This window comes from Erythrolamprus reginae, chromosome 11 (assembly GCF_031021105.1).
Source record: "Erythrolamprus reginae isolate rEryReg1 chromosome 11, rEryReg1.hap1, whole genome shotgun sequence".
NCBI lineage: Eukaryota > Metazoa > Chordata > Lepidosauria > Squamata > Dipsadidae > Erythrolamprus > Erythrolamprus reginae.
The window spans coordinates 35,450,161-35,476,860 of NC_091960.1; the positions used below are offsets into that span (position 1 = coordinate 35,450,161).

At 40.2% G+C, this 26,700-nt stretch overlaps 1 protein-coding gene across 4 annotated transcripts in view; it reads right to left on the bottom strand.

Moving 5' to 3' along the window:
* The window catches only part of COL16A1 (collagen type XVI alpha 1 chain), a 263,305-nt gene that overhangs the window by 96,314 nt on the left and 140,291 nt on the right, over window positions 1-26,700 (bottom strand). For all 4 annotated transcript variants that reach the window (XM_070763913.1, XM_070763914.1, XM_070763912.1 and 1 more), the window contains exons 19-25: window positions 25,910-25,948; window positions 25,740-25,784; window positions 24,491-24,526; window positions 23,243-23,353; window positions 23,053-23,088; window positions 1,986-2,021; window positions 790-867 (exon numbers count right to left, since the gene is read on the bottom strand). In XM_070763913.1, coding sequence (XP_070620014.1) covers window positions 790-867; window positions 1,986-2,021; window positions 23,053-23,088; window positions 23,243-23,353; window positions 24,491-24,526; window positions 25,740-25,784; window positions 25,910-25,948 — 381 coding nt within the window. The remainder of the gene's footprint in view (window positions 1-789; window positions 868-1,985; window positions 2,022-23,052; window positions 23,089-23,242; window positions 23,354-24,490; window positions 24,527-25,739; window positions 25,785-25,909; window positions 25,949-26,700) is intronic.

The window sequence follows — 26,700 nt, forward strand, 5'->3', positions numbered from 1 at the left end:
TGGTCACTGGGAACAGGGGCGTACATAAGTACACTAGCCTGCCTTTCGTCCCCTGTCCAATTGTCTCACCTTATCTCATATATCATATATATTTTCTTCCTTTCATATAAATAAATAAATAAACAAATAAACAAACAAACAAACAAACAAAAATAAAAATAAATAAATAAAAATAAAATAAAATAAAATAAAATAAAATATAAAATATAAAATAAAATAAAATAAAATAATAATATAATATAATATAATATAAAATAAAATAAAATAAAATAAAATATAAAATAAAAAATAAAATAAAATATAAAATAAAATAAAATAAAATAAAATAATAAAATAAAAAACATGAGAAAGATGTTCCCTGGAGATGGGCTCCAGAATGAGTTTGAAAGCTCAGAAAAATAACCTTCTGGTCCTGATGACCAACCCAGATTGGATCCTAGAGCCTGTCACTTAATTTAATGGCCCATTTAAATAGTTAAATCTTCTTGAACAAACTCCGCCCCCCACCATGCCCCATCAGCCAAATTTGCATATTCACGTACAGCATTCTGTGCTCTTAAATATCACTAGCCAACTTTGCAGAAGAAAGCCGAGGCAATGCACAAAGAGTAGGCCAGAAGATGATATGGGCACCAGGGACTTCCTAGTCAGAGAAAATGTTCAGGGCCTTGCATTATATTCATGAGGGCCAGAAACTCTGCTTCGCCTTCTTCTTGTTGCTCTTCATCCCTCTATCTGCCAGGGGTGTAAAATCATTTAAAAATAAATAAATCAGGGGGTTATACTTACGGGAAGCTCAGGGAGTCCAGCTTCAGACATGTTTTTCAATTGAGAGCCGAGGGCGAAGCACGACAAACAAGGCTCGCCCTGAAGAGATAGAGATGAAAAAGGCAAGGTTTAGAGATGACCACTTCAATTCTGCTGGCTGTTAAGTCCATAAAGCTTCCAACAGAGATGGTGTCAAAAGAGGTTAGAAGCAGACCGAGTTAGTGTCTATCCAGGAGACTCAATCTAAGGAATACAGAGTACAGCATAACTGAGATTGAAAGGACTTTGGAAACCTTCCTCCTGCTTATTTTGTATCCTTACAATTTATATTAATATTGATTGTTTCCTGGTTGCTTATTTATGCCCTGTGACAACCGTTAAGTGCTGAACTTCATGATTCATAGAAACATAGAAACATAGAAGTCTGACGGCAGAAAAAGACCTCATGGTCCATCTAGTCTGCCCTTATACTATTTTCTGTATTTTATCTTACGATGGATATATGTTTATCCCAGGCATGTTTAAATTCAGTGACTGTGGATTTATCTACAACGTCTGCTGGAAGTTTGTTCCAAGGATCTACTACTCTTTCAGTAAAATAATAAGGGTTAAATAAGGTCCAGGAGGGAAAGTGAACACAAGAACAAGGGTACACAATCTGAAGTTAGTTGGGGGAAAGATCAAAAGCAACATGAGAAAATATTATTTTACTGAAAGAGTAGTAGATCCTTGGAACAAACTTCCAGCAGACGTGGTAGATAAATCCACAGCAACTGAATTTAAACATGCCTGGGATAAACATAGATCCATCCTAAGATAAAATACAGGAAATAGTATAAGGGCAGACTAGATGGACCATGAGGTCTTTTTCTGCCGTCAGACTTCTATGTTTCTATGTTTCCTCTAAGTTCACTTTACCCTTGTATATATTACTACATGTCTATTTTTCTTCCTATGTATTTGTGTATTGGACAAAGGAATAAATAAAAATAAATAAATACATTTGTTTTACTCGTGCTTAGTGTGTAAAGTCAGCGAAACAGAGGAATTTACCAAGAGGAGAAGGAGGCAGAGAGAGATCATCAAAGCATTGATTCGTTGAATAGGATCTGCAGCCAGGAAGTCAGCAATGGGGGGGAGAGAGAGACCTAAAATTAAAGAGGAAATAGGCCCAAAGAGAGATAAGAGAAGGATTACCCAGAGAAATTGCCAATTACCTTTTCTCCTTTAATGCCATTAATCCCAGGGTCCCCCTAAAAGGGAAAAAAAGAAATAACAAGAAATTGAAATTGGGAGCAGAAAAGACAATAAACAACCTCGTCTCCAGCTGAGACTAGTTCACCATGGCAAGGCTGCTGCATCTGGGAATCCAGACAGTAAATAGTGTTGACCCAAGTCTGACAGTGGTTCCAAACAGCTGTTGTGTACACAGTGACAGCTCTTCCAAGCCTTTCCACCTGGTGACTTAGAACAGTGTTTTTCAACCAGTGTGCCGTGGCACACTAGTGTGCCGCGAGACATGGTCAGGTGTGCCGCGAAGCTCAGCAAGAGAGATAAAAAGAGAGAGAGAAAGAAAGCAAGAGAGAGAGAGAGAAAGAAAGCAAGAGAGAAAGAGAAAGAGAGAGAAAGAAAGCAAGAGAGAAAGAGAAAGAGAGAGAAAGAAAGCAAGAGAGAAAGAGAGAGAGAGAAAGAAAGCAAGAGAGAGAGAGAGAGAGAAAGAGAGGCAGGGAAGGAGGGAGAGATAGAAAGAGAGCAAAAAAGAGGAAGGAAGGGAGAAAGAAAGAGGGATGGAGAGAGAGAGAGGAAGGAAGGAAGAGAGAGAGAGAGAGAGTTTTTTTGTCCAAACTTTTTTAGTCCCACCACTCCCCTCTGCTCAATGTGCCCCATGATTTTGTATATGTAAAAAATGTGCCGCAGCTCAAAAAAGATTGAAAATCACTGACTTAGAAGACAGGGGGCTGAATGGATTGGTGCCCGATTGTGCATTAATTAATTAATTTATTTATTGGATTTGTATGCTGCCCCTCTCCGGAGACTCAGGGCGGCTAACAGCAACAATAAAGCTATGTACAACAGTAGTCTGATGTTAGAAACAATTAAAAACCCATTAATATAAAAAACCAAACATACATACAGACATGCATAAAATTGTAAAGGCTTAGGGGGAAAGAGTGTCTCAATTCCCCCATGCCTGACGGCAGAGGTGGGTTTTAAGAAGCTTACGAAAGGCAAGGAGGGTGGGGGCGATTCTAATCTTTGGGGGGGAGTTGGTTCCAGATGGCCGGGGCCGCCACAGAGAAGGCTCTTCCCCTGGGTCCCGCCAAGCGACATTCTTTAGTTGACGGGACCCGGAGAAGACCCATTCTGTGGGACCTTACTGGTTGGTGGGATTCGTGCGGCAGAAGGCAGTCCCTGAGATATTCTGGTCCAGTGCCATGAAGGGCTTTATAGGTCATAACCAACACTTTGAATTGTGACCGGAAACGGATCGGCAACCAATGCAGACTGCGGAGTGTTGGTGTAACTTGTCAGTAAAAGTTCCAGAACTGGTTCAGTGCTTAACTTCAGAGGTGACTCACGTCTGTCGTACCATAGTCAGCATGAGTGGAATTGAATGTAGCCAAGCAAAGACACTCGTCAATTTTGGAAACGGGCTGGAATCAGGCTGCAACAATTTGCCTGCTTAATGGCCCTTGTGGTTACTTGCCTTTGTGCACCTTATATCCCTGGGTCCTGCTGGTTTGAGCATGTCAGAAATGACTTCTCTCCAGCTAAGGGCTCTCAGAGGGAGCCCAGAGGAATTTTTAAATTAGGACTGGGGAAATGTGCTCTCGTGTTTTTCCACCTCGGTTTTGCAAATTTCTTAAGATCTGTTTGTAAATCTGTAATGCACATTAATATATATATATATATTTTACAAGAATGTGGTTATATTTTGATGAAGAGTTCTCAAAGCTCTTCTAAATTTTGGCCTGCAGTTTTGCCCAAGATAGAAAAGTTTCATAACTCTTTTACATGCAAACCAAGTGTACATACACATATGGCATATATTCATAGAATTAAATACTACATTTTGGATGTTCAGTAATATTTATTTATTCATTCATTCATTCATTCATTCATTTATTTATTTATTGGATTTGTATGCCACCCCTCTCCGCAGACTCGGGGCGGCTAACAACAATGATAAAAAATAACATGTAACAATCCAATTTAATAAAACAACTAAAAACCCTTATTATAAAAACCAAACATACACACAAACATACCATACTTAACTTGTAATGGCCTCGGGGAAGGAATATCCTAACTCCCCCATGCCTGGCGACAAAGGTGGGTCTTGAGTAATTTGCGAAAGACAAGGAGGGTGGGGGCTGTTCTAATCTCTGCGGGGAGTTGATTCCAGAGGGCTGGGGCCACCACAGAGAAGGCTCTTTCCCTGGGCCCCACCAAACGACATTGTTTGGTCGACGGGACCCGGAGAAGGCCAACTCTGTGGGATCTTATCGGCCGCTGGGATTCGTGCGATAGAAGGCGGTTCCAGATGTATTCTGCCCCAATGCCATGTAGGGCTTTAAAGGTCATTACCAACACTTTGAATTGTGACCGGAAACCGATTGGCAGCCAGTGCAGGCTGCGGAGTGTTGCAGAAACGTGGGCGAATCTAGGAAGCCCCACAATGGCTCTCGTGGCCACATTCTGATCAATCTGAAGTTTCCGAACACTTTTCAAAGGTAGTAAATAGTAAATAGAGAGGGAAATCGTATCTCCGTGAGGCGAGGAGAGGCCAGGCACCCTAACACTAACCCAAACCCTTGACGTGAGTGACAATCAAGTTTGGCCACCTTTAAGCCAGTCACATGATCTTGAAGCCACCCCCGGTCACATGATCGTCAAGCCCCTCCCACCTGGTCACATGGCTATCAAGCCACTCCTACCCAGTCACAAGGTCGACAAGCCACTCCCACATGGTCACATGACCAACAAGCCACATCCACAAAATAAGCCACGCCCACGGTATGGTAGTAAAAAAATTTGTAGCCCATCATTGAAACCAACAACTTCTTTTCAGGATAAATAATGAGATGGTGACTTTCAAAAACAGAGTAAGAGCAACTGCTGCTGGCTTACTACAGTGTGCTTTTTACCTTTTTCTTTTTTGTAAACTACTTGGAGTCACAGCTATCAACATTGAGTAAGTGAACACTTACACAGATAGCATTTGTCCTCCCTCTCCATGCAGTTCTATACACTCAATCTTGTTTCTCTCATGTCCATCCACTACTCCGTACATTTCCTTTATTCTTTAAAGCTCTCCGTTCTCTTTCTGAAGATCTCATCAACTCCATCCAACCTTGACTTTCTCAGCTTCCCTGTTCTTCGCCCTTGTTGTGCAATTTGACATTACTTTATTTTCTGTCTTTAGCCAAGCCGTTGAAATGTATTTCTTCCATACAGGGGATACATCTCTGCACTCACACCATACACATTCATTGCTTCTTCGTTCTTCTTTTACCATCACACAAGCTTCTTAACCCTGCTGTTCCTTTGCATTCAGAAGACTCTTACGTTTCTTCTGACAAAACCAGTATTAACTTCCATGCATCAAGGCGGGCAGAAACATAGTGTAATATAAAAATCCTAACCGCACATACAAACTGAATAAACAATCTCTCACTGCTAACCCACACTCAGTAAAAGACCTTGGAATACTAATAATGAATGACCTAAGTGCTAAAGCCCACGGCAACAATATCACCAAAAAAGCATCTAGAGTTGTTAACCTGATCCTACGCAGCTTCTGCTCAGGCAATCTCACACTACTCACAAGAGCCTACAAAACTTTTGCCAGACCCATCCTAGACTACTGCTCATCTGTCTGGAACCCATACCACATCTCAGACATCAACACCCTTGAAAACATCCAAAGATATTTCACCAGAAGAGCCCTTCACTCCTCCACTCGAAACAGAATATCCTACGAAAATAGACTAACAATCCTGGGCCTAGAAAGCCTAGAACTACGGCGCCTAAAACACGACTTGAGTATTGCCCACAAGATCATATGCTGCAATGTCCTTCCAGTCAATGACTACTTCAGCTTCAACCGCAATAACACAAGAGCACACAACAGATTCAAACTTAATACGAACCGCTCCAAACTTGACTGTAAAAAATATGATTTCAACAATCGAGTTATCGAAGCGTGGAACTCATTGGCGGACTCAATTGTGTCAACCCCTAACCCCCAACACTTCTCCCTTAGACTCTCCACGATCGACCTCTCCAGGTTCCTAAGAGGCCAGTAAGGGGCGTACATAAGTGCACTGGTGTGCCTTTCGTCCCCTGTCCAATTGTCTTTCCTTTCTTTCACCTATCTTATATATTCTCTTCCTTTCATATATCCTCTCCTCTAAGTTCACTTTCACCCTCTTTTATATGATCACATGTCTATTTTTCTTCCTATGTATCTGTGTATTGAACAAATGAATAAATAAAATAAATAAATATGCCCATTTTTGCTTCTTTTGATGACAACATATTACCTACCAACCTTCTACCAGTATTTATAATTTAATTTATTAGATTTAATTTAATTTATTGGATTTTTATGCTGCCCCTCTCCGGAGACTTGGAGCAGCTCACAACAATAACAACAATATACAAATCCAATATTTAAAAAGAAAGAAAACATTTAAAAAGCCCATAATTCAGAACCATTCAATACAATCATACCATTCATAAAACTATATGTGCTCAGGGTATCTCAGTTTCCCCATGCCTGGCGACAAAGGTGGGTCTTAAGTCTCTTGCGAAAGGCAAGGAGGGTGGGGGCCGTTCTAATCTCCGGGGGGAGTTGATTCCAGAGGGCCGGGGCCGCCACAGAGAAGACTCTTCCTCTGGGGCCCACCAGACGACATTGTTTGGTCGACGGGACCCAAAGAAGGCCAACTCTGTGGGACCTTATCGGTCGCTGGGATTCGTGCAGCAGAAGACAGTCCGGTAGGTATTCTATAAGCATTTCACTGAAGTGCATCAATTAATCGATTTTCAATATATATTTTTAGTGTTAAATTTATATGCCATCCATCTCACTATCAAATGACTCCCACATGCCTTCTCTTAAACCAAGATATTTTCTTTCTCATGTGCTTCTCAAGGGCCTTCTGTAGAGTAAAAATCTGATTTGTGCTCTCCCTGCTTAAAATAAACCCATGGTGCACTTCCCAAATTGTCATTTTTGATACATTTCTACCAAATTTATTTTATTTATTTAGTTATTGCCACCCCTCTCCGTAGACTCGGGGCAGCTAACAACAGTAATAAAAACCAGCATGTAAATCCAATACTAAAACAACTAAAAAACCCTTATTGTAAAACCAAACATCCATACAAACAAACATACCTTGCATAAATTGTAAAGGCCTAGGGGGAAAGAATATCTCAGTTCCCCCGTGCCTGACAGCAGAGGTGGGTTTTAAGGAGCTTACGAAAGGCAAGGAGGGTGGGGGCAGTTCTAATCTCCGGGGGGAGTTGGTTCCAGAGGGCCGGGGCCGCCACAGAGAAGGCTTTTCCCCTGGGCCCCGCAAAACGACATTGTTTTGTTGATGGGACCCAGAGAAGACCCCAGACACGCTTAATAAATTTAATTCCCCTGTAATATTTACATCTATCCATGAAATCCTTTCCTTTGTTTAGGCAGTAATGACATCAGACTTGATTCATGGATTCTGTACACATATAGTAAACAGAACATAGAGCATCTAAATGTTAGTGGTTCTCCAATAATTCCATATATTCCTGAGCCTTAGCCGTTCTCCAACATCCTCACAACACGTAGGTCTTTCTTTTTTCAGTACTTGCTCCTTAGATACTAAAGTTGAACCAGCATTTATTTCAGTTTCCCTCTCCCATTTATTACTCTCTAAAATATCCCTTCCAACATTTTCTTATTTCACTTTTGAGGGAGAATTTCATTTCATCACTTTTATTTTTAATTCCATGCGCTCTGCAGGAGATTCCTCATTTATTCCTCCCTCCCTACTTGCAAAACAGTAGGCATTTTATTTCCATTAAAATTGCCCTGTGTTTTGGGGGATTTTTTTTAATCTTAACCATTCCTTGCTTTTCCAGATTATATTTGCAAATTCTTCTCTTTCGGTACACATTATTAAACATTGTTTGGCGTCCTCTTTTGCTGCAATCATTCTCTTATATGCATACTTTTGTCCACAACTTCTTTTTCCTTCATCATGCCATTATTCTTTTTTCACATATCCCATTACTGTAATTCCACACCCTGCTGTGGCGTCTGAAAATGTAATTGATTTTGTTTGGTGCAGCTTTCACAATTTCTTTAGTTGCACCTTAATTTTTTTTAAAAACTATTTTTCTCACCCTACAATCCTTTCTACTTTCACACTTGTTACTACTCCTTCTTCAATTTCCTTCCAAGTTTAATTTTCCCGGAGAACCACGTTTTCTCGCTGAGAAATGATCTGGCTCGCATTGAAAGCATCACTTAGCTAATTGTCTCAGTCCTCCACCATGGACCATCAAATCAATCATGCTTTTAGATTTATAATAATTTCTTTGCCTTCCATCCGACAAAGGCAATGTGCTGACTTCACAGTCTTAGAAACATAGAAACATAGAAGTCTGACGGCAGAAAAAGACCTCATGGTCCATCTAGTCTGCCCTTATACTATTTTCTGTATTTTATCTTAGGATGGATATATGTTTATCCCAGGCATGTTTAAATTCAGTTACTGTGGATTTATCTACCACGTCTGCTGGAAGTTTGTTCCAAGGATCTAATACTCTTTCAGTAAAATAATATTTTCTCATGTTGCTTTTGATCTTTCCCCCAACTAACTTCAGATTGTGTCCCCTTGTTCTTGTGTTCACTTTCCTATTAAAAACACTTCCCTCCTGGACCTTATTTAACCCTTTAATATATTTAAATGTTTCGATCATGTCCCCCCTTTTCCTTCTGTCCTCCAGTCTTCCTTCTGTCTTGGTTCTTCAGTGAGGAAAACAGTCTCTCTCCTCGTCTTTGATTGTTCTATTAATTGTTAAGTCAAAAATTCCCAGTGGCCAATTAGGTCTCACAGAGTTCGCCTTCTCTGGGTCCCGTCGACTAAACAATGTCATCTGGCGGGAACCAGGGGAAGAGCCTTCTCTGTGGTGGCCCCGGCCCTCTGGAACCAACTCCCCCTGGAAATTAAAACCGCCCCTACTCTCCTCGCCTTTCATAAGTTGTTGAAAACCCACCTATGTTGCCAGGCATGGGATAACTGATATAACCTCTTGCTATTATGGTTTATTATGGTATGATTGGGTTGTTTGGTTTATGATAAGGGTTTTTATTTATTTAGTTTTGAAATATTGGATTTTCCTACATTGTTCATTCTTGTTGTGAGCCACTCTGAGTCTTCGGAGAGGGGCGGCATACAAATCTAATAAATTATTATTATTATGTCAGTACAACACAGCAAACAAGATCACTATGCTGGATTTCGTATTTCATCACCAGTCGGGCGCTTCCCAAGTACCTAGGACTACGTGATGTAGCGGCGAATTATGTTTGCCGATCCCAGTAAAGCGGCCTTTTGCAATTGACAGATGGAGATTTTGTCAATTCCAATGGTTTTCAAATGTCCGCTGAGATCCTTTGGCACTGCGCCCAGCGTGCCAAGTACCACTGGGACCACTTTCACGGGCTTCTGCCAGAATCGTTGCAGCTCGATTTTTAGATCTTCGTATTTTTCTAATTTCTCTAGCTGCTTCTCCTCAATTCTTTGGTACTGCGCCCAGCGTGCCAAGTACCATTATTATTATTATTATTATTATTATTATTATTATTATTATTATTATTACTACTACTACTACTACTACTATTATTATTACTATTACTACTATTATTATTATTATTATTATTTCCCTTTGTTTAAACTAAACTTTAGATCGATGAATGACAATGGGTTAAAATTACAAAGAAGCAAAAACTGCTTTTATCCATCCAAGCAAGTACAGTTTCTTCAAACTGAAGAGCAGTCAAAAACTGGATTTAATTCTGGACCTTTATTTATATATTGCAGAAATGTGTAAGTCTGCTCTATGACAAGTCTGGACAGTGTCTAGTGGAAATAATCACACCGCACAATTGAAACTAACAAATTACACCCGACTGGCAGGAGAAATTCAATAAGGCATGCAAGCCCTGCCATTCATTCTGTCTCCAAAGGCTGGGGAATCAACCAGATTTTCTCTCCATGTTTTGAACTTGGGCAGTGGGGAGATCTCAGGGAAGATGGTGTTCCAAAGGGCAACAGAAAAGAAACAGAAACACTAGTAGAATATCTCCGAGACCGCCTTCTGCCGCACGAATCCCAGCGACCGATTAGGTCCCACAGAGTGGATCTTCTCATCAACTAAACAATGTCGGTTGGCGGGCCCCAGGGGAAGAGCCTTCTCTGTGGCAGCCCCGACTCTCTGGAACCAGCTCCCCCCAGAGATTAGAACTGCCCCTACTCTCCTTGCCTTTCGTAAACTCCTTAAAACCCACCTTTGTCGTCAGGCATGGGGGAACTGAGACATCTCCCCCGGACCTATTCAATTCAAATTATGTATGGTATGCTTGTATGTATGTTTGCTTAAATAATTGGGTTTTTTAATATTTTAAATTGTAAATTATTAGATTTGTCATGAACTGTTTTATTGTGTTGTGAGCCGCCCCGAGTCTATGGAAAGGGGCGGCATACAAATCTAATAAATAATAATAAATAATAATAATAATAGTAGTAGTGTTGGGCGAACTGAACTTGCACAGTTCGGGTTTGTGATGAACTTTGCGGTGTTTGGCATGCCGAACCCGAACTTTTAAAAAAGTTCGGGTTTGGCGTTCGCTCGAACACCGCGAAGAGCTGTCGCCTGGCTGTCATCTTCTGAGAAGAGGAGGAGGAGCCAGGTGCCGGTGGTGGCGGAGGAAGGTGAACCCCAGGGAGCTGTCGGCCGGTCAGGAGGCGCAAAAGGAGGTGCTTGCAGCACCACTGCGGCATTCTTTTCCGTAAAAATAAACAAGGAAGTGGGGAATCCCACGATGGGATTCCAGGGGCGGAGCTTTGATGTCATGGAGACTCCTTCCTGGCTGGCCGAAAGGAATCTCCATGACATCAAAGCCCCACCCCCAGAATCCCATCCTGGGATTCCCCACCTCCTTGTTTATTTTTACGGAAAAGGACGCCACAGCGGCATTGCAAGCAAAAGGAGACTCCTTCCTGCCCTGTGGCTTTATTTCCAGAAGACGGGAGGGCGGGGCCAGAAGTGTTCGGGTTTGGGTTCGGCGAACTTACCCAAACTCTGCCGCCAAGTTCGGGTAAGTTTGCCGAACCCGAACTTCGTTGGGTTCGCCCAACACTAGTCACTAGATGTAGACTTTTATTGATAGGGCAAAGGGCACCCCAACTCTGCCTGAGGCTGGGCAGAAGCCACCAGCTAGAGCATGCGTTCTATCCCTGTGGCAAAAAAAGCATGTTCACCGGGATCAGATGTCCCCTGACATCGTTCTGCGCCCCCCCCCCTCAATGTTGTGTTTGGGCCTGGGCCAGCCGTTACTCCCACAGATGGGAGAGACGTGGCACAAACTGAATCCGAAAGCCTGGCTGACAGCCAGGAAGACGTGGCAGACAGCCAGGAGAATGAGGCCACTGATACACAGGATTCAGCAGACAGCCCAGGGGATTTGGCATGCAGTCCCTCAGACAGTCTTTCATCTCTGGATTCTTCTGCAGATCAATATATTGATCTGCGTAGCAGAAGAGCTATGCAGAGAAGGGATCGCTTTAAGGAGTATTACAAGTCATTATAGGAGCACCTGGGCTGGGTGTAGTTCTTATGCTGAGGGCTGGGTGTGGTTCCCTTAATGAGGGCTAAAGGGATAAAAGGAAACAGAGGCCCAAGGCAAACTGTGGCTGTTTATCTGTGTTATTTTGTGGTTCCTGCTCTGAAGTTTCTGTTCCGTGCCGTTGGAGTTTTCAACTCAGCTTTTTCAGACAAGTGGGAGGTGAAAACTCTGGGACTTGCTGTTTGCTTCAAAGATTCAAAAGGACTCCTGAAACGTCTTTGCTCATTCCAGGTTGTCTTGGTTTGTTTTTCCCTGTGTTTTTGTATGCAGCTGAAGTAAGCCTTGCACTATCATTGTTTTTGGACACTAAGAACTGTTTTGAGTAACCCTTTTTTGTTTATTTAATACAAGTTTATTTATTTATTATTTATTATTTGGATTTGTATGCCGCCCCTCTCCGAAGACTCGGGGCGGCTCACAATAAGTGTAAAACAAATCATAAATAATTCAATTAATTAAAATATTTAAAGATTTAAAAAACCCCATATACTAACAGACACACACACAGGCATACCATGTATAAATTAAATGTGCCCAGGGGGGAGATGTTTAGTTCCCCCATTTTGCTGATTAGCAGAGCACGTGTGTGTGTGTTTGATTTCTTTTCCTTGGACTATTACGCATTGCCTGAGCCAGTCGGACAGAACACTCAAGGGGGGCACAACTCACTATTTGAGAAGCATTGTCATAGGGCAAAGGGACTACATGGCCTTGATGAAAAAAACCCTGTAACTGCTTAATCAGTTGCAGAAAAGCATAACAGAGATAGTAATATCCGAGCGGCTTATGATACTTATCTCTTGAAAAGCCCTTTCTTATGATTTATAGATTTATTTATTTTTTTCTTTTTTAGAAAAACCAAATTTGTAAAGATAACAAGCACAGGACGTAAGGTGAAATAGGACTTTTGCAAATAAAAGAGAGCTTAGAATTTTTTTTTAAGATGGGGAAATAGCGGGAGTTCAAAGTGTTAGCGATTAATTCACGTAAGGAGAAATTAGCTTAAGAATTCTGATCAGCAATGCGCCATCAAGGTCAAAACTGTGTTGAAAATAAATAGGCAGGTTCAAGATGAAGCAAACCATTTACAAGCTGTACATCATACAATTTTAAACATTCCTGACAATGCAGATTATAACGCAGGCTAATACGTTCTTCATTTAAATACAAAGTCTTTTCAATCCAGCCATAATATTAAATTGAAATTGAAACAGGTTAGCGTGGAGTTTTTATTTCTGTTCAGTAGAGAATCCTTGGACTATTGTGCTAAGATGTTTTAGATGACAATAGGATGATATCCTACATTTATCTTCGATAGCAGGATCTTTGGAATTAGATTATAAGGAAGATAATAATTTTTTCCAGATCTGCCTTTACAAATACAGTGATACCTCTACCTAAGAACGCCTCTACTTAAGAACTTTTCTAGATAGGTTTTTTTTCTAGATAGGCTTCAAGAGTTGTAAACCTAATCCTACGTAGCTTCTGCTCTGGCAATCTCACAGTACTTACCAGAGCTTACAAAACTTTTGCCAGACCCATCCTCGAATACATCTGTTTGGAACCCAGATCGCATCTCAGACATTAACACCCTTGAAAATGTCCAAAGATACTTCACCAGAAGAGCCCTTCACTCCTCCACTCGAAACAGAAGACCCTACAAGACTAGACTTTCAATCCTGGGCCTAGAAAGTTTAGAACTAAGACGCCTTAAACAAGATCTAAATATTGCCCACAAGATCATATGCTGCAACGTCCTGCCTGTCGGCGACTACTTCAGCTTCAACCACAACAACACAAGAGCACACAACAGATTTAAACTTAATATTAACCGTTCCAAACTTGACTGTAAAAAATATGACTTCGGTAACCAAGTTGTCGAAGCGTGGAACTCATTACCAGACTCCATAGTGTCATCCTTAAAACCCCAACACTTTACCCTTAGATTATCTACAGTTGACCTATTCCTAAGAGGTCAGTAAGGGGCGAGTACAAGTGCACTAGAGTGCCTTCCGTCCCCTATCCTATTGCTCTCCTATATCTCCTATATCTTTCATCTATTCCTGTATCTCTTCTTCTATTCTTTCATTGATATGTTCTATTACTGTATCTTCTTTTCTATTATTTCTTAGATATATTTTACTATGAGTATCTCCTCTATAACTTTCATCATGTATTTTACTATGTGTATATAGATATATACCCACTAAAACCCTCATTGTGTATTGGACAAAATAAATAAATAAAATAAATAAATAAGTAAGTTGTTCAAGATGTTTTTGTCTCTTGATTAATTGCAAAAGCTGATCACAACTGGGACCACCACAACTGGTTTAGGCTATAATCTTGGCTATAATTTTTCAACTTCAATTTTCAGATCTTGAAATCTGAAAATCTGCGAAACTCTTGAAATTTAAAAATTGCGTGATCTTCGCTGTGATCTCCAATTCTTTGTCTTCTATTACATTCTGGTCTGCTATACAGTACATTCTGGTGTTGCCACATCAATTTTCTCCAGTTCTTTTCTTTTTTAAAGTTAAATCTGTTGTGTTGTGATTGTTTGAACAGTTTGTATTGGGAAATTTCATAATATTTTAATCTGCTCGTTTTCAGTCGTTTTTTCAACGCTAGGTTCCCACCAATTTTTCATTATTGAAACATGATAGTTTTTACATATGCTGCAATAAATCATTTTGGCAGCTGTGTTATAGCATTGTTTATAATCAGTTTACCAAGAGCAGAGCACAAGAGCAAGTGTTTCTTTGCACAATCTGCACTTTGAATTATTTTGATAATATTTTTCCTATTCTGGCCTTGATTGCATTAGCTTGAATAGTTTGGTCTTGAGCAACCAAAATCAAGTCTTCAGTTCTTTTTTTCCCCCATCTTCGAAGTATAAGACATTGTTATATATCATTATAAACACAAAAATATAAAATCACAGCTACCAGTTTTGCTTCTACTGACTTCTACTGACTACTGACTATTCTCTCCCCCCTGTTATTTAATATCTACATGAAACCTCTGGGTGAGATCATCCAAGGGCATGGGGTGAGGTATCATCAGTACGCTGATGATACCCAGCTTTACATCTCCACCCCATGTCCAGTCAACGAAGCAGTGGAAGTGATGTGCCAATGCCTGGAGGCTGTTGGGGTCTGACTGGATCTCCGAGAGCGCCTTGTGCCGCACGAATCCCAGCGACCAGTTGGGTCCCACAGAGTTGGCCTTCTCTGGGTCCCGTCGACTAAACAGTGTCTTCTGGCAGGACCCAGGGGAAGAGCCTTCTCTGTGGCGGCCCCGACCCTCTGAAACCAGATCCCCCCGGAGATTAGAACTGCCCCCACCCTCCCTGTCTTTCGTAAACTTCTTAAAACCCACCTCTGCCGTCAGGCATGGGGGAATTGAAACATCTCCCCCTGGCCTATATAGTGTTATGTATGGTATGCTTGTGTTGTCTGTTTTTTAAAATAATGGGGTTTTTTGATATTTTTAAATATTAGATTTGTTTATTGTATACTGTTTTATTGTTGTTGTGAGCCGCCCCGAGTCTGCGGAGAGGGGCGGCATACAAATCATATCATATCATATCTTATTTATTTATTTATTCATTCATTCATTCATTTATTTATTAGATTTCTATGCCGCCCCTTTCCGTAGACTCGGGGGGGCTCACGATACAATAAAAACAGTTCATGACAAATCTAATAATTCACAATCTAAAATTTAAAATAGTTTAAAAAAAACCCCCATTTTTAAGCAGACATACCTACAAACATACCATATATAAATGATATAGGCCCGGGGGAGATATCTCAATTCCCCCATGCCTGATGACAAAGGTGGGTTTTTAGGAGTTTACAAAAGGCAAGGAGGGTGGGGGCAGTTCTAATCTCTGGGGGGAGCTGCTTCCAGAGAGTCGGGGCCGCCACAGAGAAGGCTCTTCCCCTGGGGCCCGCCAACCGACATTGTTTAGTTGACGGGACCCGGAGAAGGCCCACTCTGTAGCACCTAATCAAACCAAACCAAACCAAACCAAACCAAACCAAACCAAACCAAACCAAACCAAACCAAACCAAACCAAACCAAACCAAACCAAACCAATAAACAAACAAACAAACAAACAAACAAACAAAACTCAATTTAAGCAGATTCTTTCACTTGAATGCTTCAGCTGGTCCAGAATGCAGAAAGTCAAAACAAATACGGCCCATTGTTTTGGAACCGTATGGATTACAAGTAGAAAATTACGAATAACAGAGACCCTCAAAATTTATTATTAAATGGTGCTATTCCCAATAGCTGGGAGCATCACAAATGATGATTATGTGACTGAGTACAGTGCAATAATTGCTAGCGCACAACACAATGGTTGCTAAGCACCCAAATCGCAGAAATCCAGGAATGTTTTAACAGTCATAAGTGGAAGGACTGGGAATCGTAAGTCACTTTATAATGGACAGGCTCCATTATGGCCTAACTCAAGAACACGCAACAAATTACCTTACTCCTCCAGACTTCAATTACTATGTTTAGAAAATTTACAGCTACGCCGCCTGCGAACTGATTTAACTGTTGTTCATAAAATCATACGTCACAATGTACTCCCTGTTAGCGACTACTTCACCTTTAACAACAACAACATAAGAGCACGCAATAGATGGAAACTAAATGTACATCGCTCCAAACTAGACTGCAGAAAATACGATTTCAGCAATAAAGTGGTCAGCGCCTGGACTCTGTTGTTTCTTCCCCCCATCCCAAAATCTTCAACCTTACATTATCTACAATCGACCTCTCCCCTTTTCGAAGAGGTCTGTAAGGGCCATGCATAAGTTATTATTATTATTATTATTATTATTATTATTATTATTATTATTATTTATTAGATTTGTATGCCGCCCCTCTCCATAGACTCGGGGCGGCTCACAACAATAACAAGAACAATGTAAGAACAAATCTAATAATTTTAAAAATGCTAAAAAACCCATTATTAAAAGCAAACATACACACAAACATACCATGTATAAACTGTATAGGCCCGGGGGAGATGTCTCAGTTTCCCCATGCCTGATGGCAGAGATAGGTCTTAAGAGCTTTATGAAAGGCAAGGAGGGTGGAGGCAGTTCTAATCTCCGGGGGAAGCTGGTTCCAAAGGGTCGGGGCCACCACAGAGAAGGCTCTTCTCCTGGGTCCCGCCAAACGACATTGTTTAGTCGATGGGACCCAGAGAAGGCCAACTCTGTGGGACCTAACCGGTTGCTGGGATTCATGCGGCAAAAGGCGGTCCCGCACCATTGTGCCTTCCGTTCCTATCCTAATGTCTTTTTTTATCTTTTCTATACTTTATATTTATATTATGGTAAACATACTACAATACAATACTATATTTGTATGACAAATAAAATAAATAAACAAATTAACAAATAAATAAAATAAAATAAATCTTCTATGCCTCAATGGTTTACGTTTGGCTAACCTCTCTCCCATTCTTTTCCTGTCCTCTCTATTTTTTTAAATTTATTTATTCATTCATTCATTCATTCATTCATTCATTCATTCATTCATTCATTTATTAAATTTGTATGCCGCCCCTCTCAGAAGACTTTTCTGCTTGTGAGTTGATTAGATTGTCTGCATTAAACATATAAGCTTAACATGCATGCTTCCATATAACAGAAATGGTGTAGCTGGAGAAAGAATTGTCAATCATATGTTGGTGGAATTTAAAATCTGACAGAAATGCCATCAAAACTTCAAACTAAAGGATTTTTTTAAAAAAAAATGATGGACAAAACTTAAATCAAACACACTACATCAATTAATTATTATGGCACTATTAAAGACCACCCATTGTTGTATATAGGTATTTTAAAATATATTTTTAGTTTGCTGGAGAGATCAGGTAATTACAGCTAAATATTTTAATGAGTCTTAGATCCTTTCTCACATCATTATATTGCTCAACTAAATTTAGTTCTTTTCATGAAAAATCTTATATGCTGAAGTTTAATTTTGTAATAGTATGGCAAGTTTTAAATCCTCCACAGCAAGAATATTCTTTTTTTGTTTTAAATTCCATATTAGACTTGTTCCCAACCTGATTAATTTTTACTATTTTGATCCTCAGCTAATTGGATGGATAAATGCAATATTTATTTCTACAGAAATATCTGATCATCCTCCAGCAACATTATGTACTTTAGATAGAACCTCATTATTAAAGATATTTTTTTCTAAAATAGATTAAACAGTATTTGGAATATTTTTTTAATTGAGCATGTAATGTTTGAAATATTTTAAGACTTATATTTGTGAACTTATTAATGCAGATGTTGTTCCAAATAATGGAAAAAGAAAGAAAATTTGGAGAGCAAAGCAAAGAAACCTTTGACCACATATAGAAACAATCTATATCAAATTATGTAAACGTTTTGTGTTGGCTAAATTGGAACTTAATTTTAATTTATGGTGGACTTAATATAGAATACTGATTGAATTATATAAAGCAAACAATGTACTAGGAATGTAGAAAAAGACCTGCTAAATACCATAATTGGGTTCTTGACTCAAATGACAGCCAGATTGTACTGTACAGTATACACAGCGATGGGCTATGAGTCAGAACGCTAAATTGTGCTTGTAAGTTCTTGCGGGACCAGCGCGATTTTGCTGCTGCACCTGTGGAGGTAGCAAAATTGCGCCCATGTTTCGGCTAGGTTTTACCTGCGGCTCCGTGTACAATTTTGCGACCTCCACAGGTGCAACAGCAAAATCGCGCTGGTCCCGCAAGAACTTACGAGCGCAATTTAGTGTTCTGGCTCGTAGCCCACCGCTGAGTGTATAGTACATGAGTACATTGTATAGTGTGCATTGTAGAGGTAGCCCTTGAAGTATGACCATAATTGAAGCCAAAATTTCTGTTGCTAAGTTTATTAAGTGAGTTCTGTCCCATTTTACAATTTTTTTTATGAATTCGTTAGGTGAATCTTTGCAGTTTTTAAAGTTAGTACCATAATTATTAAATGAGCCTAACTTCCCCATTGGCTTTACTTGTCAGGAGGTCACAAAACGGGGTCATATGACCCCAGGAACTGCATCCAATACAACACAGCAAACGAGATCACTATGCTGGATTTCGTATTTCATCACCAGTCGGGCGCTTCTCAAGCACCTAGGACTGCGTGACGTAGCGGCGAATTATGTTTGCTGATCCCAGTAAAGCAGCCTTTTGCAATTGACAGGTGGAGATTTTGTCAATTCCGATGGTTTTCAAATGTCCGCTGAGATCCTTTGGCCCTGCGCCCAGCGTGCCAGGGACCACTGGGACCACTTTCACTGGCTTATGCCAGAGTCGTTGCAGCTCGATTTTTAGATCTTCGTATTTCACTAATTTCTCTAGCTGCTTCTCCTCAATTCTGCTGTCTCCTGGGATTGTGATGTCGATGATCCATACTTTCTTTTTCTCCACAATCAGGATGTCTGGTGTGTTATGCTTCAGAATTCGGTCAGTCTGAAGTCGGAAGTCCCACAGTAGTTTTGCTTGCTCATTTTCGACCCCTTTTTCGGGCTTATGATCCCACCAGTTCTTTGCCACTGGTAAATGGTAGTTCTGGCACAAGTTCCAGTGGATCATCTGTGCCACAGCATCGTGTCTATGCTTGTAGTCACTGTGCGATCTTTTTGCAGCAGCTGAGTATGTGATCGATTGTTTCATCTGTTTCTTTATTATTATTATTATTATTATTATTATTATTATTATTATTATTATTTTGTTTTTGTTGTTTTGTTTTATTATTATTATTATTATTATTATTTTTATTATTATTTTTATTTTTATTTTTATTTTTATTTTTATTTTTATTTTTATTTTTATTTTTATTTTTATTTTTATTTTTATTTTTATTTTTATTTTTATTTTTATTTTTATTTTTATTTTTATTTTTATTTTTATTTTTATTTTTATTTTTATTTTTATTTTTATTTTTATTTTTATTTTTATTTTTATTTTTATTTTTATTATTTGCACAGTTAGCCAGATGTTCAGACTGGATTTGGTATTTTTGTCCAGCTATCAAATCTTTAGAATCTGATAGGCAATAGTGGATGTTTGATGGTAGGTATCATTGAAGGATGTAAGTTGTTCCCAGTAAAACTGCCTTTTGCAATTGACAGATGGGGAAAATGTCAGGGCTGATGGTAATACTAATTATTACTAACACATGTATCTTCACCTAAAGTTTCTTGCTCTTCTGCTTTGTCTTTTATCGTTTAAAAATGCTTTTATAAAATATTTGCAGTGATACTAGTTTTACTATTTATCAGCTTGACTGTTTTTCTGCCTTCTTGTATGCTGTCAATTATTTGTGAGATGGGTGGCTACATAAATTTGACAAATACATAAATATTGCACATGGAATTATTGCCTCATCTGTTGTGTAGTTCTTGGCAACCCTCTCTAAGAGAAAGTAGATTTTCCCCGAGTTTAACAGGATTTATTGAAAGGGGACAGGAAAAACTTCCAGGGAATCTAACAATTGGCTTGCTTTCACTTCGGAATCTAATCCATCACCCAGGTTGCCAAGTCAGGAGTCTTTTCAGTCTGTGGAGCTCCCTTGCGAACTGGCGAGGCAGCTGTTATCTTAATTAATAAGTAATGCCCAAGTAGTCGGAAAGAGAATTTCTCACAGACTCTGCACATAGCATCACGCCTGTCAAAATATTTCACGGAACTGGTCAAGAATATGCCATTTACCTTTCCTTATTGTTACAGGTAGTCTTCACAAAATTCATCAATATGCAGTGCAATCATTAAGTGAGATATATCGCTTTTAATGGGTTTTGTTTTATACTATACGGTTTTTATGTCGTTTTAACTTTTGGTTGAGAGGCGCCTGGAATAAGATGAGCGGTTGTAGAAATGGGTTGAAGAAATAGGTAACAAGTTTGGGGGTTTTTTGGCCACATTAAATGGAACACCTGCAATCATTAAGTGAGACATCAACCGCAATAGAAATTTTAGAGAGTTTAGTCTAATATTTTATTTATTTATTTATTTATTTATTTTATTCATTTGATTTTTATGCTGCCCTCCTCCTTAGACTCAGGGCGGCTTACAACATGTTAGCAAGAGCACTTTTTAACAGAGCCAGCCTATGGCCCCCACAATTTGGGTCTTCATTTGACCCACCTCGGAAGGATGGAAGGCTGAGTCAACCTTGAGCCGGTGATGAGATTTGAACTGCTGACCTGCAGATCTACAGTCAGCTTCAGTGGCCTGCAGTACAGCACTCTACCTGCTGCGCCACCCCGGATCTTAATATTGACTTCTTACTATTATATTGTATTGTTTTTATATTGTTGTAAGCCGCCTTGAGTCCAATAATTAATTAAATAAACAAACAAACAGACAGACAGACAGACAGATAAATAAAGTATTTTTCTCTATCATCATAGAGTTGGGGTCTTTCTTTCCTGGATTTTGAACAGAAACACCCCTAACACCTAAGTTCTTTTATAATGGCTTTGGGAAAATTAATATGGTTTAAATAGATGAATATGATTTTGAATGAATTGATGTGAAATTCTTCAATATAGGAATATCCGTGGGTTTTCGGAGTATGCCTTGCAGTAAAAAAAAATGTTATTATTCTGTTACAGAGCCAGACTGTGAAGTGTCACAGAAACCAGGAGATTCAGGCACTTCAATTGAATATATAGATTTATTGTAAGCTTAAACTCTCTACAAGAATCTGAACTACTAATGGTCAAAGCAAATGAGCTGGAGATAAGAGAGGCACTGACGATGGGCTGGACCTAGAGCTCTTGCAAGTGTACATGGACTCATGACTTATGACACGGTTGACCCCTCCCTCAGCCTCAGCCTGTAAACATCAGTTTAGATCAGAGCCATCTAGTTGGGGCTTTGATTACATAGTTGTGAATGTCATCCACACACTACCATTCCCTGCAGATGCTTCTAACCTGCATTATCTCAAAATTCATTATCATTATCAATATTTTTCTCTGTGATCAAGATTTAATGTTTGGCTCTAGGTAAATATCAATAAGCCACAGCTTATTACTTTCTTCTGGTATTTGTAACACTTATTTTTCTCTCTGTCTATCTAATCAACAGCTAACCATTTAAAGAATGAAACCAGCCATTGCTTTACAGATTTATACTTCTTCCCTCGCAAGGTGTATGCATGGAGATTTATGCTTAAAGCCTGTCTTTGAAGCCAATAGCCATGTCTTTGCTTACCAAACATTACTCCTTCTTTATTGGGTCCCCTAATGGCGCAATCTCTTTTTTCTGTTCCCTCTCATCTCATTCCCGGCCATCTAAGCAAGTCACTAAAATGAATATTTATCTGTCCAGGGTCATATACATTCAGAAGGTTGAACAATCCCCCCCCCCCCCAAAGTCATCTCCAATTCTTCCATTATTACTATTCACTGGAGCATAACATGCGCTGATCAGCAATCTATTGATTTCTACTTTCATATGCATCCATAATCTCCAAAATCCCACTAATTCATACCGTCCTTTTAGCCCTCCCATTCATAATTAAACATAAAGGCTAAAATTGTACATCAGTAAATTCCCTGCATTCATTCATCATTTACACAGCGCAAGATCACCCCCCTCACCTTTCTGCTAAACTATTAATTATTACCCTTTTCTTCATTTCAAAGGCACATACATAAATGCATAAATATGTTTAGCTATATTTGTCAACTCTGCTTGTTACTCTATGCTTCTTTTCAATTCCATGCACAATCTTCCACCTGCCAAGGTGAGCCCAAAGATAGCGACCTTTGCCACCTATGACAGTGTTTTACTTAGAAAGATAAATGCCACTCATTTCTCTCCTGGTGCATTTTGGGCAGATATTCCCCAAATGCATTGTTTTTAAATTTTAAATGTGCATTGTAATTTTTTTTTTAAAATGAACGTGGCTTCTATTTTATGCCATGTGGGGCCTCTCTAGGAATCTCCTGGAAGGAAACAAGGCCGGAAAAGGTGGGGAGAAGCCTCCGTGGGGCCTCTCTAGGAGTCTCCTGGGAGGAAACAGGGCCTCTAGCCTCCCTGTGGTTTCCCCAATCGCACACATTATTTGCTTTTACATTGATTCCTATGGAAAAAATTGCTTCTTCTTACTAACTTTTCTACTTAAGAACCTGGTCACGGAACGAATTAACTTCATAAGTAGAGGGACCAGTGTAAATTAGAACCCACCCCTGAGGACACATTCACATGTATGAAAAAAGTGAGTTGTTTGTAAGCAGAGGCACCACTGTATTTCCATAGAACTACACCTATAATCTCTTCTTCCCTTTCTCTTTTCCTTGCAGCAGCCGAATCCAACACTTACCCTGTTGCCTTTCACTCCCAGAAGCCCAGGTTTGTCCTGAGAAAAAGGAAAAGAAAAGAGAATCCGTGAAAGGCTCCAGAAATCGTTTGCGCTGGCTAATCAGCCCAGCAAATCCCTGTTTTCCAAGATTATATTGATGGCTTCTCCACCACGACCCCAAAGAACAAAGCAATGCACGAAGGGGACTCACTGATTTTCCAGGTTTTCCAGGGGGTCCCGGTTCCCCCTTGGCTCCTGGTTTCCCAGGGAGGCCGATTAGATTTTCATCAGTAATAACGGGGCAAACTTCACATGGATCGCCCTGTTGGGAGAAACAAAGATGCACTGAGCAAAAAGAACACAAAGGAACCTGGAACCAACAACATTAGGCAAAAGAGCCGCCCTGAGTCCCATTCGTTCATTCGTTCATTCATTCATTCATTCATTCATTCATTCATTCATTCAATCATTCATTCAATCGTTCATTCGTCCGTCCGTCCGTCCATCCATCCATCCATCCATCCATCCATCCATCCATCCATCCATCCATCCATCCATCCATCCATCCATCCATCCATCTATCTATCTATCTATCTATCTATCATCTATCTATCTATCTATCTTATCTATCTATCTATCTATTTATCTATTTATTTACTTACTTACTTACTCACTCACTCACTCACTCACTCACTCACTCACTCACTCACTCACTCACTTATTTATTTATTGGATTTGTATGCCGCCCCTCTCCGCAGACTCCCATGGGATCGGGTGGCATAGAAGTCCATTAAATTAAATTGAATTAAGAGTAAAAGCACTAAAAACCCCTATAATCAGGGGTGAGCAGCAGGCAGGATGGGGTGGAACGCAGTTCCACCGGCAGAAATGAAGATGCGTGCGCAGCTCCAGCTGATTGGTGGCCCTCACTTCCTGGATTACTGGTCTCGGCTCACTTTCTCCTTTTTTCCCCTGCAGCTGCGTCTGCGCTCCTTGCTTTTTTCCTCTTTCCTCCTTCCTGGCCTCGGACGAGCTTTTGATTTTGCTTCTGCACCTGTGGAAATCACGCACGGAGCCGCAGGTGCGCCCATGTTTCGGCGAGGTTTTACCTGCGACTCTGTGCACGATTTTGCTACCTCCACAGGTGCAGAAGAAAAATCATACTGGTCCTGCAAGAACTTACAAGCCGTGGCGGCGAGCGTAATGTAGCGTTCTGGCTCGTAGTCCACCGCTAGTTGCAAGTCGAGGTCTACCTGTCTCATCCTTTCCCTAAGAACCTCAGAAAAGATCAAGGAGTGAAAGGGAAGTCTACCTCATTTGTCATCTTCTTTCTCAGAGATCCACGTTAACCATTTCTCCAAAGGTCTCATCTAATTTCAATGCTATTGGACTCGCAATGGCCGAGCTGCTCCTTTCCCCCTCGGAAGCTCTGTCTTGATCCTGACTTCTATACACTTACCTTTTCACCTTTCGGGGCTGGGGTCCCTGGTTTGCCCTGGAGAGAAAGGGGAAGGATTTAATTTTAGAAAGATAGAAACATGACTGACGGCAGAAAAAGACCTCATGGTCCATCTAGTCTGCCCTTATACTATTTCCCGTATTTTATCTTACAAGGGATATATGTTTATCCCAGGCATGTTTAAATTCAGTTACTGTGGATTTATCTACCACGTCTGCTGGAAGTTTGTTCCAAGGATCTACTACTCTTTCAGTGAAATAATATTTTCTCACATTGCTTTTGATCTTTCCCCCAACTAACTTCAGATTGTGTCCCCTTGTTCTTGGGTTCACTTTCCTATTAAAAACACTTCCCTCCTGGACCTTATTTAACCCTTTAACATATTTAAATGCTTCGATCATGTCCCCCCTTTTCCTTCTGTCCTCCAGACTATACAGATTGAGTTCATTAAGTCTTTCCTGATATGTTTTATGCTTAAGACCTTCCACCATTCTTGTAGCCTGTCTTTGGACCCGTTCAATTTTGTCAATATCTTTTTGTAGGTGAGGTCTCCAGAACTGGACACAGTATTCCAAATGGGGTCTCACCAGCGCTCTATATAGCGGGATCACAATCTCTCTCTTCCTGCTTGTTATACCTCTAGCTATGCAGCCAAGCATCCTACTTGCTTTTCCTCCTGCCCAACCACACTGCTCACCCATTTTGAGGCTGTCAGAAATCACTACCCCTAAATCCTTCTCTTCTGAAGTTTTTGCTAACACAGAACTGCCAATGCAATACTCCGATGGAGGATTCCTTTTCCCCAAGTGCATTATTTTACATTTGGAAAATTTTGCCAATGAAAGGTGAGTAATACCATCTCCTAGCCACGCTTCATATGCTCAGAAGTACTAAAACGGTGTCCATGTGTTTTCTGAACTTACTTGAAGTCCCACAAGGTCAGACCCAATAAGTTCAGAGGAACTTTATCTCAACAGAAGATGAATGCACAGAGACAAATAGGCCTGGGGGCAGAGTAAGATGGTGGTGGCTCTTAGGGCATCTCTCCTCTAGAGCAGTGTTTCCTAAATCAGGCTGAAGTGCCTGTTTTAAGATAAATTCACCAGTGGACCATCCAGTTTCCCAAGGATCTCTCTGCGGCCCCAATACTTAGCTAAGACAATCAAGAGCTTGGATGTCAAAGGACAACTAGAGCCTCCTTAGATGCGGTCTTTGGTTCATTGATTTGTATGCTGGATCAATGACTTACTGGCTTCCCAGGAGATCCACTATCCCCAGGAGATCCCGAACTGCCCTGGAAACAGAGAACAAGATTGATGGCAATGAAATTCAGTCCAGTTTTAACACTGTTAAGAACAAAACACGTAATGCTCATTTCAAGATTAGAACCATTGGAGGTCACAGAAGTTCAGGACGTACCTTCTCTCCTTTCAAACCTGGAGGACCACCTGGATCGCCCTGAAATTAAAAACCAAACTGTTACAGTTGTTCAGAAATGAGCCATCAAAAGCATTATTCACGACAGGAAACACAATCTGATTAAAAAAAAGTTCAGACTTATTTTATCAGTATGATGACTTCTGGAATAGTGGCAAACCAAAAAGAGCATTGAGTGAAGGAAGCAATCCTCTTCCTGGTAATAAAACAGCTGTCCCCAGCTGTTAGCATGTCTGTTCGCCACAGGGAAATCAAAACTCTATCACAGGTAACTGAGACCATAACAAAATAAATGCACCTTGGGCAAAAACATTGACCGTGAGGTCCCATCTATCCATCAGCCAATACAATTCATACAGAAACAGACAATGAACAGACTTCACTTTTGAAACCTCCAGCCCAGATCTCCTTCAATTTTATGTTAGGATGGAGTTTTATCAGAAGCATGGCTGTCAGAGCTTTCAAAACTTTCACCAGACCCATCCTTGAATACAGCTCATCTGTCTGGAACCCATAACGCATCTCGGACATCAACAACCTCAAAAATGTCCAAAGATACTTCACCAGAAGAGCCCTTCACTCCTCCACTCGAAACAGAATATCCTACGAAAATAGACTTACAGTCCTGGGCCTAGAAAGCTCAGAACTAAGACGCCTTAAACATGATCTAAGTATTGCCCGCAAGATCATATGCTGCAACGTCCTGCCTGTCGGCGACTACTTCAGCTTCAACCACAACAACGCAACAGCACACAACAGATTTAAACTTAATA